Genomic DNA, 19,927 nt, shown 5'->3' on the forward strand with positions numbered 1-19,927 from the left:
GTCTCTACCCCTGTGCTTTTTTCACACACCCAACTATTAAACAAGCATTATCTTATTAGCAGCAGTAGCATATACTCACAATTGATTCCACTGATCTTGCCCGCTGCTTGTAGATATGCTCTCAAAGTATGTAGTGACTAGTTTAACTATTGGCAGCAGGTATTCTGAATAGTTTTGCAGCACTGTTTGTTGTATAATGTTTTCAGTTTTCTCTAGGATCAGTAGGGAAATGTTCAGTGATGATGCAAAACTCATGTTTTGGTTAACAATGAGAGTCAGGGAACCATTCACAATTTCCAGAATATCCTGCTGCACACTGGATGGAAGGGGACCTCCGATTGGGCCCTGGATCTGCATGACTGTGTTGAGAGCCGTTAAGATTTCAGACATGAAGCCATCACTCTGTAAGCCACCTGGTTGCTCTGCCACTGTTAAGGCATTGTTGAGAGACTCTGTCAAGTTGGTCATAATCCAGAGGAATTCTTTCTGATTGTGGTTGAGCAAATGAGACATTGTCTGCAGCAAGAAATTCAGATCTCTCACAGGGGTTGACATAGAGGAGTTTCCCCACTGGAGCATACTAGTGAGGAGCTCTGGAATGTTTGGCTGCTCCATCCATTTCTCAATGAGGTCAAGGTAGAGCCTGATTTGGGCACCAATGGGCTCCAGCTGTTCCGAACCGGGAATGTTATCCTGAAGCTGTACCGTTGTGTTCATGAAGACCAATAGATGTCGAATGATATCGATTGTTGTTTTTCCAATTAGACGTATGTCTCCGCCATTCAATGGGTACTCGAGGCTGTTCACTAAGAACAGAGTTTTCTCATTCACATACATGGTGAATTCAATCTGAGCCAGTTGGGTTGCCACCTGAATCTTGGTGAAGTAGAAAAAGTCATGAAGGTACTCAGAAACTGAACTGTTACTGGTGATCATTTCAACCCTTGCAATATACCAATCCACAAGCTCAAGGAGGAGTTTCTGTGCATAAAGTGGGTCCCTCATGGTATTATTCAAGCTGTTAAATGGTTTTCTGTCAGTGACCAGCTCTATCAGATGGTCCACCATTGTGATTTCGTTCATGATGTCTGAACTGTTTTGTTGGTTCATCTGGAGTATCCACTTGATATTAGTCAAAATGGCTTCTAAAGTTTGCACAACAGCCATGTCAGGATCAGAGCTGAGGTCCACTTGGTTGAAATCACTCAGAGTTTCACTGACAATAACTGGGATGAAAGAGAGGAGTGTGGTTTCATTTCTGAGGGCTGGTATGTTTGTCAGAAAGCTTGTGGCACCATTCACTATGCTTACAAAACAGTTTGATGTCAGGTTACTCTGAGGACCAGAACAGTTTTTGTTGATTTCAGTGTAAATGTTGAAGATCTTTGCAATGAAATCATCCAGGCTGGAAGCTCCAAGAAGTGCTGCAATTTCAAACAGATCATTCCTGGTTAGGTTTGACTGCATTAGAGCATTCTGGACACTAGCTGTGGTGATGTTTTCCATCTCTATGATGTGTTTGATGAAATTGAGGGTTTGCTTAAATGTTTCTACATGGGCTGCATCATTTGGTGACAACATGAGGGAGAACATTAATGTTGTAAGTTCCTTCTGCTCAAGGTGCAAGGGGACAGTGCTGTTTGGCGATATTGAGATAGTGACATCTCCACTGGCAGTTAGAAGGACCTCTATTATCTGGTTCAACAAGGTAGGGATTTCTGATATGCCTTGCAGACAGTTCTCGCCTTCTTCACATTTGGTAAACTGATCCTGGAGAGCTTTAAAATTCTGCAGAAAGTCAGTAGCATTCTTCTGGACATTGGGTGGTAGGAAGGCCAGCAACTTCTGGATGATGAGCTCCTGAGCCACATCTGGTCCAACCTGAGTTAGACCCTGGGGGTTCTCAGGGTCAAGGAGGTTAAGAAAGTTAATTGATACCGTCTGCAGGTGAGTGACTTGAGCAGCAGTTAGTTGACCATTGGATGACAGAACATACTCAATTCTCTGCAGCCTGATTAGAGAAGTTACAACATTTCTAAGCTGGAGAAGGTACCCAAGAAGGACATTGCTGAGGTCATTAGGAGAATCACTTAGTGTTTTCAGAAGCTCCACAACATCAAGGATGGCTTCATCAAAGGTCTGATTGGTGAACTGATGAAGTACCTCCGTGATAAAGGACACGTTCTTGGGGTTGATGGAGGCTGAGTATGCTAGCAGGCTCTGTCCCAGAATGTTGGAGAAAGAAAGTGTCAGATTGCCCTCCATAGATAGGAACTGCATAATCAACTGCTCCAGTCCTTTCATTGAAGTGTCTGTCTCTCCAAATGTAAATATTTGTTGATTGAGCCTAATTATCTGTAAGACAGCATCCAGCACTGTGGAGGCATTAACCGAACTGCTATTAAAGAGCAGAGGCTGGAGTGGCTTAAGACCGGCAGACTCTAACAGCTCAATGATGAGGGGTCCTATGACGGCAGGGTCTGAGATGTTTCGATCAGGCAGAACAGTAAGTTTTTGGAGAAAACCATCCAAGTTCAGAATTAACTTGGTCAGGTAGGCAGAAAGAGCATCCCCTCCTTCAATCTCTTCCTTTAAATAGGTGGCTGTCAGATTTTTGTACATATCCCCATACACATGCTGCAGCAGGTTCACTGTTCCTTTCAGAGCACTATAGGAGCAGAAAAAATAAATAAATAAATAAATAAATAAATAAATGCATGATATTTAAATAACAACTACAATTTGACATTAAAATAGTGATAAAAGCCAAAAAAGTCTAAGTTAAACAAATTCATAGGGAGTTATTGGGGTCCACAACAAGGTACCTTCCTATGCTGACCTGCGGACTCTGGCAATGTAGGCTATTTAATATGAAATAATACAGATTTATTTTCCTATTATATATATAAATATTAAAAAAAAGATATAGTAATTCCCAGTTCTTCTATAAATAACTTCAATTAAATACTAAACTAAATTATTTAATTCATTTGTATCAAGCAAACAATAAATTACAACAAATATTGTTTGTATTGATGATTATTTATCCTATGTGTGTTTTATTATTCTTTTGTATTGTTTTATGTCTGAAAATATGTCTGTAAAAAAGGGGGGAAGTTCTTGTCTACTGATAATTTAAATATATTATGTGATACTTTAAAAGTTTCGTCAGAACTGCCGTCCTGATGTTGAAATTTTGTGATATGAAGAATTAACATAATAGATTCCATGAAACATAACAGAAATTTGATGCATAGGAAAAATGAATGTTAAATTTAACAACAATTCATTATCAAGGTTATTAACCTTGGCGGAGGAGTCTACCCTTAGAATTGTGCTTGGAAATGTTTATGTTTTGGTTCTTCCTAGCTGGATAAAGCAGTTTGTCCAGTGTCTAGCCTTTATACTTTTACTTGTTTTCTATTTTTCAAGGCATCAAATTTCAACAAAAGGGGAGACTGACCATATATTTATACGTACCTAACACTTGAGAAAAGACTTATAGAATTACCATGATTGTAAGTGGTGCGCAAGTAAAATACAAGACAAAGATACAGAACAATAAAATCTGACAAAATTAAAACATAAAAATGTTAATGAAATACTATTGAATCAGACTAAAAAATATATATTCAATGTCAGACTTGCGTTATGTTTAAATCCAAAGAGCCAAAGTCTTTTTTCAAGTGAGAATTTAAATGTCTGTTAAGCATTCTTCTAAACTGGACTCTGATGACACTATTGTGAGCAATGTAAATAAAACTGAAGCTAAAACAAATATATTCCCAGTAGAATATAATGACAACAAACATCCTCTGCCCTTACTTCACTATGATGTTTTCATTTGGTGACATCACAGCATCTGTTATTGCTTTGACAAACTTTGGCCACTGCAGACCAGTGTCACATTGAAACATCAGTGAATGGGCATCAACGAAACCTGAAAGAAAAGTAAAACACACATTTACATTTGTATATTTTTGATATTTGCTTATTCATAGAGAGAGGATTGTTAGAAAACATGTGAGAAAGATCTCTAAGGAAATAACGGTGAACCAGAAACAAGTGTCACTGTCACTGCTTATCGTCGGAGTCAGAAATGTACTCTCGTCCAGTTCCAAGTGTTTAAACCAGTGTTTTCCAACCTTTTCAACTCGTCTACCCCTTCGGGAGTTTTGTCTTACCATGAGTACCCCTCTCAGTCAAAAGTATTGATGATTATCCAGAAGTGGAACATACAAAAAATGATTATTAAATAAAAACTATTTTACTTATTCTTTTAACTTTTTAAAATTATTATTATTGTTATTATTATTATTATTATTATTAGTAGTAGTAGTAATAGTAGTAGTAGTAGTAGTATTCTAAGGCATTTAATTCTTTCCATCTCAAATTAAAAAAACAACACAACTGTCAAAAAAATTTTTTTTAATTTTAGTGTTTACTGCACTAGTGGGTCATTTTTTGACAGTTGTGTTGTTTTTTTTATTTGAGATGGAAAGAATAAAATGTCTTAGAATAATATGCTCAAGTTAAAAGATTAACGCGCTAACCACTGTGCCACCTGTACGCTTTTTTTTATTTTTTAAACATACTTTAATGATCCCAGAGGGAAATTGCTTCTTTGCATTTAACCCATCCCCTTGGGGAGCAGTGGGCTGCCGTTGTGCGGCGCCCGAGGAGCAGTGTGAGGTTAAGGGTTTTGCTCAGGGAGCCAGAGTGGCAGTTTTTGTGAGTGGGGATCAAACTCACAACCTCAGGTTCTTAAGGAGTCAAAATAAATACAAAATAGAATCTTAAGGTAAACCTGTATTTCTAAAACTAGAGCTTTTCTGAGTAAGTCCCTTATAATCACATTTAAACTTGATGAATCTGGAACAAAATACTGAAGAAAAAATTATAGTCAGACTGACTTAATTAGCTTTACTTTGTTAACATCAGGACACCTGAGCATATAAAGCTGATACCAGGCTGTTTTCTACATCCAATATGTTCCTCTGCTTGGTTTTGATGTGTGTCAAAGCTGAAGATGAACTCATGTAAAAAAAAAAAAAACATACTTTTTGGTCATTAAAAACTTGTTTAAGTTTTTAATTGGGTCCTTACAAAGCAAAACAGATTTTTATTTTATTTTACTACCTAAGAACCTAAAAAAAATATTTTTACATACCCCTTGCTATGCACTCATGGACCACTGGGGATTTGGAATCACTGGTTTTAACCATTGGGGATAGTGGATTAATATACTTAGAATTCAGGCTAGCAGTTAACTATGTCAGGGATGTCATTCAATAACCACCGTCATAAATAATTAAAAAGTGGGGGAAGTACTCAGGGAGGAAGTATTTCTGAATTTCCTCATTATGGAAGAATAAAGGATATATCTTTTCATTCTTTTTGGCATCATCTTTCGGGAACAAGGAAGGTTTAGGTTTTCACTCATGTGTGGCCAATGTTAATGATATAAGGCTAAATTGTAAATGACTGAATGTTATTTAAGACATTTATACAGTGGTGTACAGTCTAGAACATAGAATCATAACAGAGAATACAAACAAAGACATAAGAAAACAGCAGGTCTTACAATTTGGAGGCTCTTTTTCAACACCAGGTCTGTAGTTCAAAATCCAGTAAATGCTGTGGAAGTAATCCTTCACCTCTGGCCACACATCGCTTTTCTCAAGCTCTTCTCCCAAGTTTGCCATTGACATGAAGAGACTGCATGAAAAAAAAAGAAAAGGCCTGTTCAGACTGTAAAAATATGAATAATAAATCAATTGGTAAAACTATCCTATTCTTGGGCAGTACAAGTTTATAACATGGATGATTGGATGAGATATATTGATAAAGTTCTGAAGTGATGTTTTCAAGTAAAACTAAAATGGAAACCTTGCAAGTATACTATCAAGATACTGAAAAAAAAACCTTTGTTGAAGAGTTTTCGTAATGTCATGTGGGTATTGGTTAGGGAACCAGTTCATCCATCCCTCTTGACCAAACTGGGATATTAGTCTGTCCATAAATTCTCCAAATTGCATGCTGGCATTGTACAACTCGTTCCACTCCGAGAGCATCATGGAAAGTGTCAGGTTAAAGTCTGACTGGCCTGTGAGGACCAAGTACACTTCTTCTGTCTGAAGGTAGAACATAACATAATCAGAGATTGGGAGGATAGAACAACAAGCTTTTCTAACAAACATATTCAAATCTGAAGTACTGTATTTCATCAAACAAAACAGAATAATATGTATTATTTTAAAAGTTCTTAAAACATTAAGCAGTTTATACCTTTTGTACTACAGGATTCCAGTCCATCAGCAAAGATGTATTCAATGCAGAGATATTTTGGCAGAACATGGATCTCCACACATTCATGTTTGCTGTCTCAGAGGGCAGCAGCCACTCAAAGCTCTCAAACACTTCCTCACATTCTTCATGCTCCACAGCCTGATGAAACAAAAGAAAAGTCCAATACAAGGTATATAACCACAGTTTTGTGTGTTTTGCAACCAGTAATTACAGAAAAGAAGAATGAACAGAGACTATTGATAGTCATCTAGCCTTAGCTTCTGCAAAACACTGAACAGTAAAATATGAATTAACATGAAATACAAAAAAACATACAGAGTAAAAGTGAAAATTAGGTGCTGCCATAGAGTATATTTATACATACAATTTGTACCCAAAATTAAAATAATGGGGCTGTACCTTTTGAATAACTTCCACCACACTGAGTGCTACCCGGCTGAACCAAGCCGCTGCCGCAGACTGGTTCGTCATCAACATGTGATAGATCATTTGGAGATTACGTGTGTCTTCCATGACATTGCCGATCACCTCTGTGAGTGTAACCGAAACAAATGTATAACAATTAGAAAAGCACAGCCTCCGTTAAATATAAGGCAGGAAAACAAACACATTTTAACAATTGTCTTTACAAAACATATTATCAGTGCTGTGTTCCTAATTGGTTTTTTTTTCTGTGTAACATTTAATACCTAAAATCCCCTTTTAGGTCAGGATTCTTTTTGTCAGTCCCAAGAGAAAGGGTGTATTCTTGTAGTATTCAGCTTTCAGTTTCTCAGCAGTGAACATGTATATAATATAACTGAATCAATCAATAGGGACATATTTACTATGTAAGGCTGCCAGTCTTTAACTCTTTAGATCCGAAAAAATTTTACTTGATTGGCATGCATTTTTCTGAAGGCCTAGTGAAAGTATTTAATGGTTAGAGTCCTATAATCAGATAAATTAAAGATAAGTCGAAGATTCATTATATTTTAAATTATTGCATTTGTTTTTTGTTTTTTTGTTTTTATGTGTTACAGTCTCTTTAGAAATACATCCTTTGTTCAAAAAAACTGAAATTAGCATTAGCAAGGTAAAGCCTGATCGTTGTATCTTTATGTATCATCATACAACAGTAAATATTAAAGTACGACATGAAATAAAAAAAGAAAAAACAGTACACCTGATTTGCTATAAACATGTTTTGTTTCTAGTCTTACTTTGTACAGTGACCAAAGCCACCCTTGTTGCCTTCATGGACTGGAAACTGGTTTTGAGAGCTCTGTGAACAACCATGTCCAGCTCAGGATCAATTTTGGTGATCTCTAGCAGTGCTTGAGTGACACCCAAAAACCTTCAAAAGAGCAAAGTCTGAATTAAAACTAAAGGGATAAGTAACTGAGTGAAAGAGTAAGAGCCAAAAAAAAACAATAAAGATTTTCAAGATTAAGAGGAAAGAAACTTTGGAAAGTTAGCATTTTTGATTAAAAGAAAAAAACAGAAGAAGCAAAGGAGATAAAACATATTTCTGTTGAAAAGCTTTGAAAGCAAAGCTACAGAATGTGAAAATAATCCACACAATAAAAAAGTATTCTTTTACTGTCTTGCATTAGGAATAAATACTAATAGTCAGCCTCATTTAATTCCATCAGCTCTGTAGAGTAGACTCTTTTATTTTTGAGATGACATATATTTATTAAAATATAAAAAATTGAGAATAAAAAATCTTGAGATTAATAGTTGCATGTAGACAAGTCATCTTTCTGTACTTACAGTTCTTCCTCGTCGCTTTGTGGCTCTGCATCCATGCTGCGCTTGGACCTGTGGGGATCCTGTTTTCCTGAGGATGCAACCCCCATAAGACTTTGCACCAGGTCTCTCACAAAGGACACATCATCTGCTGCCACATGCTTAGTCCATGCCAGGAAGACCTAATGGTTATAGTATTGATAAAATGAAAAGCAGGGACAAAGAATAAGAGGAAATCCTAACTGCTGCTTCTTGCCTCTGCTCTTGCTTAGTTTCTACAAAAGGAGAATTAATCATGCATTCTGTGCGAGATAGCTACACAAACAAAATGAATTAAACATAACTCTAACTTATTAACATTTATCCCAAATGTGAACATACTGAGCATGTGTTACATGAGATAAACAAATAAAATAAGCTTTTTCGGTTTAAAATCAGATGCGTATAAAACGAATTAATGGAAAGGTTTAGTTAATAACAAAAGTTAAAGATGAACACATTTGTGTTATTTCTTATTATAAGTTTTCAATTCTCACTCCTTTTTTAGCAAGATAACCTGTATTATATGTTGATTTCTATGTACAGCATATTTCTTTGTACTCTTTCTGCTCGAAAAGTAAAGTACAACGATAATGATTCTTCGATACAGATGATTTATTTCTTTACTTTGCCAAATCCCCTGTGCCCATTACAGTTTTGTTATGAACAACCATCTGCATTCTTGTTTAGAGGTCAGAGCAATCAGGTTAAAAGAGGTTGCAAAACTACTAGCTTAACCTGCAAGTTTGGTATTCGAAGCTGTTCGACCACATAGTTCAAGATCTCCAATAAACACAAACTGCCAAAAAATTTGACTGGTGTGAGAAAGATGTACATGTCAGCTGTGCAACCTGAGCAACCAGGGGGATGTCTTTATTTTAACTGTGAGTTTTGCAATAAAAACAGAGTGATTAAAAATAGCGATTAATAGTATATTTTATGGCAATGGAACCCATATAACTTGCTGGACATGATACATGCACAGTATCACTTGGAATAGTTTAAGATTAATAATGAGCTAAATATTGTGTCCTGTAATTACATGTAGTATTACAAAAGGGTACATATATATTAAGTTTCAGTATATGTGAGCGAAGAAGATTTTATGAGATGAACTGCTTATGATAACGTTATACTCTGCTTTAGTAATAACCGGCATCAAAAGTATAATTTGCAGTTTATTATGCTCCCACTATGTAAGGCTTTTCAGTACTACACTACCCAAAACTAAATGGTTAAACAGAATCTAAAAAGGAGTTGCAAACACATGCATATGGCTATGGCTGCTTATTAACTGGTACATAGTAATACATTTCCCAAAGAGTTTCTCATAAGGAAGCTAGAACTGTAGTTGTCAAGCTTCCGGCATACTCTTTGTAGTTAGGATCATGACACAGCAACAAGGCAGTTATTCTAATTAATTTTCTGAGCTCCCTTTGTTGAGACGATGACACTTAAATTACCACCATACCTCCATTGCCAGCTTTTCAGGACAAATCCAGCTCAGGAGCATGTCCACAGTGCCTGTGCTGCATGCTGCTGTTAGCCATATTGTGTTGTTGCTGCTGTCACACAAGTAGGAGTTCACCATATCTTTGTCCCACATCAGCGCTACAGCCTGGAACAGAGAGGACAATTGCTGTAAAGATAGCTTGACTACACCCGAACTATGAAGGCTTGCCACATTTCTGGAATATCAAAACCTTTACTGCAAATAAAACATTCTTCTTTTCTTTGTATACGGTTGATTACAGTACAGGATTAAATATATTGTTGCTGCTGGGTGTTTTGGATCACAGCAGCAGCACATAGAATAGAGCCAGTGGTGTTTTGCTTACCTGGTGCAGAGGTATGTCAACCTCCCGTAAAATTTGTTTGACAATGTCACTGACTGAGTTATTCCTTAACGTGACAATGTCTCCAAGGGTTATCGAAACACCTACGAGATTTAAATCACACATTAGCACGAACATTCAAAGTATTTACACAGTTTTCATAGAGTTCATCTTTAAATTGCAGGATTCTATGCTCACATTGTAATTGTATGTAAAAAGAAAGTAAGCTTAAGTAAAACATATGTTTACCTTTTCCAGGCCAGTTCTGGACATAGTGGATCACATCAATGGTGTTGTCAATCACTGCATGCACTTGATAGAGTAAGTCAGCAGTGTCAGGGGACATGGTTTGGAAGAAACGCAAAAGGCTGCAGACAATTTGAGAAAAATAGAAGACAGTAAGTAAATAAGTATGTGAGCTAACAAATGAATAAAGAAATCTGCTGTAAATATTGGTTCTTAAGCTCAATTAGAAGTAATCAATAAGCCCTGATCGGCTACATCTAAGAAACAACTCTTTTTTCATATAAAACTTCCATCAGTAAAAGATTACCGCTGCATGTTTGAGAGCAAGGTTTTTGTGTTGTTCAGCATGTCATCAAAAGAATCTGAAGTGAAGACTTCGGGAAAAGCTAGAAGAGTGTCCCACAGTGACGTTTCATTTTGAAGCTGATCAAAGAGCACAACTATCTCTCCCCCCATTGTCATCATCTCCTCTGGACTGGTCAGCAGCAGATCTTCAAATATCTAAGAGCAAAACAAAACATCTGAGCTTCAATCTGAAAGGGTTAAATCACCAATTTATCAACCTTTTTCTATGTAAAAGATTATATAGAACAGAAGGAACACAGCATTTTTTGCTGTTGAACCATCACACCATCACTCTAGTTGAAAGGTAACATGCACGCATTAATGTGAAGGACAAAAAGTTTTGAAAAACAAAACTGAGCATACCTTATTCATTGTTTGAAGTGAGGCTTCTAATGCAGTGGTGTTGGAATTACAGAAAGTTACCATAGCATTGCTGATTGTGTTGGGTGAGGTCTGGTTTATCAAAGGAAATGCAACAGTGCAGATAGCTTTCTTGAAAACGTTCACTGACTCCATGATTGTGTTTATGGCCTCCTGCAAGAAACAGGATATATTTTACAACAGTCAGACAAACATCCATAGGAAAGTGGATAAAGTACTCCATCTACTCATTTACAGCTACCCTAAGTTTAGGGTTTATAGATCATAATCACCTAAAGCAAATACAACTTTATGATAGATACATTTAGATCTACAGATTTTTTATACATTTCTACACCACTACAATAAACAGTGCTTATGACTCAACTGACATCAATGTTATAGAAATAGAAAATAGAATAGAAAAAATCCCTTTATTGTCCTACAATTGGGAAATTCTGGTTATACAGAAGCAAAAATATTATAGAAAAAACAAATATGGACCTTAGAAAAGTGTTTAAGGAGTAAGATAATAGGGAAGAGTTAAAAATAAATAAATAAAATATTGTACCTTAAAGTGTTTTAACAATATAAATAATGTGCACCTGGAGAATAAATAACCAATATACAGCTATAGATGGATATTTGAAAATAGCAGCAACATCAGAGATCAAAATGAGAGCAGCATGTTATTTAACTAAGATAGAAACTGGGCAAAATCAGCATAAATTTAACAGCTTATTGAGGTTGTTGTGAGCTGTGATGGATATAAACTCTTACAGCTGCTGGGAGGAAGGATTTATGATAACACTCCTTGGTGCATTTAGGGTGCAGCAGTCTGTCACTGAAGGAGTATATTTTTATGCTCTTAATTAGCATCTCATTTTCTTTGGGACTTGGCCTGGTTTGCATTCATATTGTTTTTAATGTATCCCTATTTTTTTGGTATTCCTATTGAAATATAAACAAATGAGATGTCTGATATTTATCGCTTTTTCAACCATTACACTTTTTGATACCCACCTGATCATGGAAGGAGGTGTTAAGGGCATTCATGAGATGAACATTTTGATATTTTGCTCTGGTAGATGAGCCTTTAAAATACAAACACAAAATTAACACAGGAAGGCAGTTAAAGTCTAAAGTGTGTTATGGGGGATAATCACCTTTATAATCACTTGAAGAAACAATCAGTTTAAGCATACACAACTCCAAAGTAGTAACATACCAACAATGTTTTCCAGGAGCTTAACCAATTCTGCAGGATCATTTTTAGGGTCATCAGGGAAAGCCTGGCTGAAGAAGTTCTTTCCTTGCATCAGACTTGCCAATGGAGATGTCTTTGGTAAATTGGCAGACCTGATATATAAGTACAAAAATAATTAGAATATAGAATATTCATTCTCAATTGGATGGTAAAAATAGCAACTTGTTTATTTTCTAACTTAAAAAGAAAACAGTGAACCCTAATTCAACATTTCGTGTTGAATTTGCTGGAATTAAACCTAAGAGATGTTATTCCTTTTGGTACAATGTTTCTTTCTAGATATCATTAAGACACCGTTTAAAACAAATGCTAGGGATTAAGGCAAAACTAGAGTTTTGATAAGTAAATTAAAATACAGAATTATTCAATATTTCATTTTAATCTAAGGGCATTTCTGCATAAGGAATCTCTATCCTCTGAAAGATGTAAGTTTGTTGAACCAACCCCAAGCCATAGAATGACCAACACAAGGCCTAGTTTTAACAGTTCACTGTGTTCAGGGCAACATTTGAGGCTCTCTTGCCAGAACTATGTTTAGTAAAAAATAAAGCAAAAACATAGGAATGATTTTATACATTTAACTGTTGTATCAGATTGGAACAGATCAGTAGCAAGTATCTAATCTTCTGTGACTGTGAGTCGTATCAGGGACAAACTAAAATATTGAGCAGAATATCCCTTCTACAGCCTTCTACAACTAATCTTATGCAAGATCTTTAACATTAAATATTTACAGTGGTAAAAGAAAAAAGTAATGGAGATGGAAAATTAAATACCAAACTTGGGCTTGCCAGTTTAACCCTGTAATCACAGTAGCTTGAAATGAACAGCTTTGTTTATTAGCATGACTTTGCAATCCTATCCACTCGACACAAAAGGTTTTCCTTGTGCTTACAAACCTGTTAGCTGGCCTTGGTATGCATAACTCGCTCAGGAAGACCCTACCCTTTTCTGCCCTGTGACTGTTTCAAAGAGGTTCACTCAAAATAATGTCTGTTTAGATATGATTAGATATGATATAAAACTGTAACATTTTCACAGCTTTGGTTAGTTTTTATGACCGTACTGTGCATCCTTAATTCTGAGGAAAAAGTAATAACAAATGGATGTCTTTTTCTTTGTATGAGGAAACCTTGTTAATGTCAGACTTTGTTATTGAATATCCAAACCCAAGATGAAGGCGGGCATCCTGAAAAACTGGTTTGTCTACCAGCTGCCCCCATTTAGACTGGTATCATGTAACCTGGTTTCTTTTTTTCACACTTTATCCATTAAATGAAACTTAATTATTTTCACTAAGGACAATAAAACAGAAATAATAACAAAAAACAAGTGAAGCACTTATCATTTTCTTCAACAAATGTATGTCAGTTTGTGGTGATCACACACATTTTTTTTATTTTTCCAAAGATCCAAGTAAAGGTATAATAGAAAGGTTACCTCCGTTCCCTTGATGACTTTGATGCCTCAGAGTGTGCCAAGCGAGATGTGTTGTGACATTTGCTGTCTGTGTTGCAGAGGAGGGTTTGCAGGAAAGGGAAGAAGCCTGTGCTCGGTAGGTTCCGGGGTCCAACATAGCCTTGAGGAATTAAACGTTTTTCTTATTAGATTTAGATGCATATAAATATTGCTTTCAACAAATTAAATGCTAAGAAACCAGAGAAGTCAGACTTGTTTTTTTTATTTAAAAAAAGAAAACATCTTAGAAGTAACAATGCTATGGAATTTCTCAGTATCTCTTTTCATATTTTCCCCAATAGATAAAACAAAGCAAAAGATGTTATGCAAAATGAACGCTATTGTTTGTTGAAAAAAAACAATCTTTGCTTTTGGTACAGTGCAGAACAAAAGAGAACTGACATGTGATGATTGGCAAGATCAAGTTGCTGTGAAAGAGGAATTACCACTATTCATGGAACAACGCGTTCCTGGTATTAATTCTGAGTTGCTCACAGCATTGCTTACTGAGTCACACTGATTTTAAATGTTATGGTGAAACTGAAAAGACAGGTGACCTCTGGAAAAATAAAAAGTATGGCATAAAACCTTGAAAGTTATGACAATTACATTAAAAAATTATGTATTTATATATAGGTATATTTAGTTTAATTTCTCCATTGTGAGATCAATAAAGTTCAATTTACTTTATTTTTTATCAATTTATTTGCTTTTGGTGTATTACTGTGGATATGTCTAGAACATATAAAAGAAAGCACACTAAAGTGAATATTTTCTTTATATTCAGTGTGAGTCATTTTTCAATTCAGTTTATTTATACATTGTCAATTTACAACATGTTTCCTCAAGGCACCTTATAAAAATATGATTTGGTTAAACCCATTTTTTTCAAGTCCAAGTCAAGCGTACACATTTCAGCAAATCTGAGATATCAGACAATATGGCCGCATAAAAATGGCCATTTTCCACTACCGACTTGGGGTATGGAACATTGATTATTGTTTATTATTGAAGAAAGGTTAATGGACATACTGACTTCTTAAATATGCTCTAATGAGAGTAGGCTAAGGCGCATAAGAGCATTTCACCAGTGTTTTCTTATGCTGTTTCCAATCCAGATATTAACACTGATTTTTTGATTACAGGCTGCATTTTTACTTCAATACCAAAAAAAAATTCTCATACTGTATGTTTGGGAACTAAGTCAACACTTGGTAACTGGTCATTTTTCAGCCCTCTTTCAATACCTGCATTTTCAACTTGGGCTAAAAATGGGCACTCAAAAGAATGTCTATGCCACTCCTTCCGAAAGCTATATTTTCCAAAGTAATAGAATAAATAAAAGCATACAAATGTCAGTTCAATATTTGCATAACCAGCTTTGTTTAGAAGGGGAGTTGGTATTGGGAGTTCAATTCTTTACTTGTTTGCTTAGATTAAGAAACTTTAAAGTCCTTAAGCATAAAGCCACTGACTACATTGATTGACAGCAAAGTAATGAAGTTATGCATATTTTAATCCTGACGTCTCAGCCTCATATAAATGTATTCTTAGGTTTCTACAGAACCTGAGGGTAATTTTGGACTGACCCTTTTGCTCATTTCAAATACAAAAAAAGAAATTGACAACAGCTAAAAAGACACTTGGGATACAATTCATATAAATGTAGATTTCATAAATAAAAATATAAAGCTTTAGGAAAGTGCACACAAAAATTAAAAACTGTTTTACTTCTACTGCCTTTGGCTTAACGTTCTGTATAAATTCTTGATCTAATGGCATTTAACATTCATAAGCTTTTGATTCACTTCTGTAAATCCCTTTGAAACTTTATTTGCTGCAATCTCATACTTACATGTATCTTTTACAACTGGTGCAAAATGGTGACGAGTCACAGCTATGAGGATGAAGATGATCAAAGGCCAGGTAATCAGGGTAATGGACCATAACTATAAAATAAGACATCATAAGCATCAGTAAAGTTATATCATTTTAGGGACTGTAATCCAACTGCAAGTTTAATGAAATATTTTTTTGTTGTTGTTTTGTTTGTCTCTCATTTTAAATATCTGAATAAAAGAGTCCATGGAACAGGACAGGCACCCACCGGCTGTCTGATGACGCCCAGTCCATTCTTCCAGAGAAGAAGTTTCAGTTGTCTGAAGAAGGCCATCAGCTCAGGAAGGCTAAAAAACAGATGAAAGATAATTACATCAGTTCAGGGACATGTTCATCATTAGTTTTTAGGCTAAAGTATATGAGGTCTTTCTACTGAGCACTAGAAATATATTTGAGGGTTTCAGTCACAGCATAGTGATACTGAAGAAAAACTATAAACAAATTATGTAAGGACAGAAATTTTACATAAACCAACTATTCGTTCCTCAACAGGGCTACAACCTTCATATGCTTCCTTTTAATTGTATGCAGATAAAATTGTAATATATGTTACTAACAAGGTAAATATAAATACCTGAACGATGGTGTTCATCTATGTTTATATTTCCATTGTGAGAGTTAGTGTTTAACTAAACTGAAGCAGAAAATAGCATTTCGGGAACTGGTATTTCATGTGGTATTTATTAACATCTAACCCTGAAGCACGGCTATGAGAATCTCCCCAAATACAATTCATGATCTTTTACTTCCAAGTTTAGAATCTATAGGTGTTAAACAATGTTAAATGATTCTACTATCAATATTTAATACTGAAGTGTTACTCTATTAAAAAACTTTTATCCTTTGTTTTTGTTGTGAAATAAATACAAAATGGTTGATAAGAACTTTGTAATTTAGAATTTCAACTTCAGTCTTCATTTTTTCAACCTGAAATTTTTTTATTTAATTTTAAGAACATAAATGATATCCTCAACAAAGTCGTCCACCTCAGCAACAAATCTAAAATGTTCTGCAAACTTCATGCAAATGTTGGCTAAAAATAGTCAGACATTTCCAAGCAGTTTACTATCATATTGTAATTCTTCTTTTAATAAAAGGAAGAGACATAACCTTGTGTAGAATAAGCTAAAACTAAAACATTAAAAGAAAGTGAGCTTTTCTTGTTTTTCTCTTTTTAATCAGCATATAGAAAGTATTCTTAAGTATTGCTATATTTTTGCTTAATAATACATTTTGTTGTAAGAATAAAAATTTGACCTACCTGAACACAGTTGTTCTTGTAATTCTTTTTAGGTTTATCGCTATCTAGGTGATTTCCGCAGGCTTAATATGAAGGACATCTTGCTGCAGGAGGTAAATCCTAACAAGATGCTCTTTCCATCAGGACTTTGTTAAAGAAAATAGAAAATCCTGAAAAAAAAATTCAAAGATTAAATTTCATAACCAGAAAATGTCCCTTAATGACTCTGCAGAGGTATGGCAATAAGAACCCTTACCTTGCTGAAAGCCACTGTAGTTCTGAGGGTGACAAACACTTTCTTTGTACTGGTTGATCAGTGAAAGGGCGTGTACTGTGACTGTGTTCTTAACAGGAAAAAAAACACACACACACGCACAAAAAAACAAAAAAAAAAACAGCACTTCCTTGAACAAACAGACCAATAGAAATTAGATGCAGATGGTGGATCTGTGATGTAATATTTAAATTAAACTAACACAGTTCTATGATCTAGCGTTAGAGAGCAGGTTTTAACATTTAAGTTTGCCATGGTAAGCACTATAACTTGAATCATAATTCTGTGGATACTCATATAAATATACATAAATATAGTACAGAGATAGATTGTGTAAGATATATTAAAAGAGACAGGAGTTTTAAGGTAATACAAGCCATTATTCTTTATTCTTAAAGGTACCATAATGGCACAAATGCATCAAATAACGCAGTCTGTCTGTAAGCTGTTGTTAAGACAGTAATGGTCCCCAGAGGCCTTAGTCACACAATATCACGGAAAGAAATCCACCGGGATAAATTAACCCTCCTTTATATCTAAGATACACGGTACAGAGCATTAAATCTTAGTAAATGATGAGAGTTACAAAGGTATAGAAATAGTGTTTGCAAAGAAAAAAGATATTAATTTTAAGTTGAAACACTGTTCCTCATACCAACACATAACAAAGACAAAGCTATTTCCCTGAACTTTCAACCAGACTCGCTAAACGAGCCATTGTCAAGCAGGTCGAGCAAGAAATACATTCTTTCCATTTACCAGATCTTTTGTATTAATGCAAACAGGAACATTCAGGGTTGGGCCTTTACAGTTTAGGGGACATATGACATATAGAAAAAACTGCTTCAAAAATGATTAAGGAAGCTTTGCTGTTTTTTTCACCCTGATATCATCATGTGAAAGTTTAAAGCCATCACAGGTTTATCTTTACTTATGACTTTCATACAGTATTTTGTTAGGTATTGGACTGATAGTATCTGAAACTTCCCATTAAAACTCTCATTCAAGTCTTGTAATTTCAAAACATAATTGACCACTTATTGGAAACAAATAAATAAATATAGTGTTGAATAAAGTACATGATCATGAAGAACTTATTTAATACATTTGGTTACTAAGAAACATTGTATCAATTAATTACACACAGACAGGTGTTTTCAAGCCTTTATTTTTGGCCTTTTTGATGCTTTTCTTTTTACATTTTTAATATCACCCTGATGATGAATCCTTTCAGCGGCTCTTTTCTTCCGAGGTGGCCACATCAAGTCATTAGAGCTTGAACACAGACTTAGCAGTTTTAAGGCCAGATGCCCTTTCTGTTGCATTCGGTATTCAAAACAAGTCAAAGATCCACTTCATCATGAAGGACTAAGAATATCACATTAAACTGATGAAAAAGAAACAAAAATACACCTTGAATACAACAATACTGGCCTAATGAAAAGTATGTTTAAAACCTGCTAAAAGGTCTTTCAGAAAAATCAGCTTTACATAACCATGATTATCAAACATAATTTACCTCTAATTAAATAAGTGCTTTCTTAGAAGGCAGATTATCTGATTTCTTGCAGCATTAGTCATCTTATCTGCTGGTGTTGATTAATCATGTGTTCTTTCATACTTTAATAATAAAGGAGTTGATATCTGACAGATGTGATTTCATTAAAATCCAAAAATATAGTTCTAGATGTAAAGGTTTGGATGATAGTATCAAATACACTCTATTATTTTTGTAGGCTGTTGTTGAGATGGTGTGGTTGTCCACTGGGATCAGACAACAAACAGTATCACGAGGAAAATCAACTGGGAAAAGCTGACTTTTTTCCCTCATGCATTCACCTTGCACAGCTAAGGTAAAGGAAACACGGCTTTAAATCCCCATGTAGGGATTGATGGAAGCTTTAAAGGTTTAGGAAGTACAGACATGATTCTGTTATATTTACAAAATTCAAATAAGCTTTCAAGAGGTTGTCAGAGCAACAGCCACATTCTTTCCTTTCATTAGCAAAAGCTATATCATCATCATCATCTCAATAACCTTGTTCATAAAAACCTCAGGGTTGGGCCTTACTGGATTCTAGGTGAAACGGCCATCTTTTCTTTGTGAAAGTCATGAAGTCATGAGGTAGCCATCTGAAACATTCCTTTAAATGTAGTACTTACCATCTATTTCTTCATCTTTCTCACCTTTTAACATTTACCAAACTCAGACACTGAAACACTCTCTCTAGAAAATAAAGATCCATATATTTTTAAAGAAAACTCTTTGTTAATTTCAGATCTAGTTTTTCTCCCCCAGTTATTTTATATACCAGGCTAAAATAAAAAAGGTTTGTAATAAGAAATTATGTTATTTTAAGATGATGTAATTAACAATGAGGAACACTGATAAACTGAAAACACTTTACTTAAATACTAATCATCATGCTAACATGTCTTTCTAAAAAAATCTTCTAAAATTTAGACTTGTTGTCCACCCGTTGATATACTAATTTTTTAGAATTTTTGCTTTTCAATAGCTGCAACTCTTAATAATTAGATAGATCTAAATAAACACTAGAAACACATCACTAATCAATAGAAATGTATTCTAAAGTCTCCCATTTTGAATTGGATTATTGAAATAAATCATCTTATTAAAGCATATTTCTTGTCTGGGGGTAAAAAAATGCTTTTTATTTACTTGTATAGTTTCTTAAATACATTGTATAACGTTCCTTCTAGAAGCTTCTTGTGTTGTTTCTTCTTTCATCCTTTTGCTTTTTTTTTTATTCTTAAAGCACATCATGAAAGATTCTTAAAGAGTAAAAAATATTTTAATAACATTAAATTAAGCTAAATACAGAGACAATACTGCAGCACAGGCCATATTTCACTTCACCCTTTTGAGTTAAAAATACATATTTTCAAAATTATTCAGGAGA

The 19,927-nt window shown here is 34.8% G+C and overlaps 1 protein-coding gene across 1 annotated transcript in view; it reads right to left on the bottom strand.

The window, feature by feature from the left end:
• abca12 (ATP binding cassette subfamily A member 12) overlaps nucleotides 1-16,918 on the bottom strand; it is a 72,199-nt gene extending 55,281 nt beyond the window's left edge. Inside the window, exons 1-19 of the mRNA XM_015379958.1 lie at nucleotides 16,751-16,918; nucleotides 15,698-15,776; nucleotides 15,446-15,539; nucleotides 13,573-13,711; nucleotides 12,094-12,224; nucleotides 11,889-11,959; nucleotides 10,869-11,039; nucleotides 10,468-10,661; nucleotides 10,164-10,282; nucleotides 9,918-10,018; nucleotides 9,551-9,697; nucleotides 8,065-8,222; nucleotides 7,512-7,645; nucleotides 6,709-6,839; nucleotides 6,289-6,447; nucleotides 5,926-6,134; nucleotides 5,585-5,718; nucleotides 3,826-3,940; nucleotides 80-2,668 (exon numbers count right to left, since the gene is read on the bottom strand). Of these exons, the coding sequence (XP_015235444.1) occupies nucleotides 80-2,668; nucleotides 3,826-3,940; nucleotides 5,585-5,718; nucleotides 5,926-6,134; nucleotides 6,289-6,447; nucleotides 6,709-6,839; nucleotides 7,512-7,645; nucleotides 8,065-8,222; nucleotides 9,551-9,697; nucleotides 9,918-10,018; nucleotides 10,164-10,282; nucleotides 10,468-10,661; nucleotides 10,869-11,039; nucleotides 11,889-11,959; nucleotides 12,094-12,224; nucleotides 13,573-13,711; nucleotides 15,446-15,539; nucleotides 15,698-15,763 (4,862 nt within the window). The 5' untranslated portion in view covers nucleotides 15,764-15,776; nucleotides 16,751-16,918. The remainder of the gene's footprint in view (nucleotides 1-79; nucleotides 2,669-3,825; nucleotides 3,941-5,584; nucleotides 5,719-5,925; nucleotides 6,135-6,288; nucleotides 6,448-6,708; nucleotides 6,840-7,511; nucleotides 7,646-8,064; nucleotides 8,223-9,550; nucleotides 9,698-9,917; nucleotides 10,019-10,163; nucleotides 10,283-10,467; nucleotides 10,662-10,868; nucleotides 11,040-11,888; nucleotides 11,960-12,093; nucleotides 12,225-13,572; nucleotides 13,712-15,445; nucleotides 15,540-15,697; nucleotides 15,777-16,750) is intronic.
• Between the last annotated feature and the right edge of the window lie 3,009 nt (nucleotides 16,919-19,927).

Source organism: Cyprinodon variegatus, unplaced genomic scaffold, assembly GCF_000732505.1.
Source record: "Cyprinodon variegatus isolate N-32 unplaced genomic scaffold, C_variegatus-1.0 Scaffold204, whole genome shotgun sequence".
In the NCBI taxonomy this organism is placed as follows: domain Eukaryota; kingdom Metazoa; phylum Chordata; class Actinopteri; order Cyprinodontiformes; family Cyprinodontidae; genus Cyprinodon; species Cyprinodon variegatus.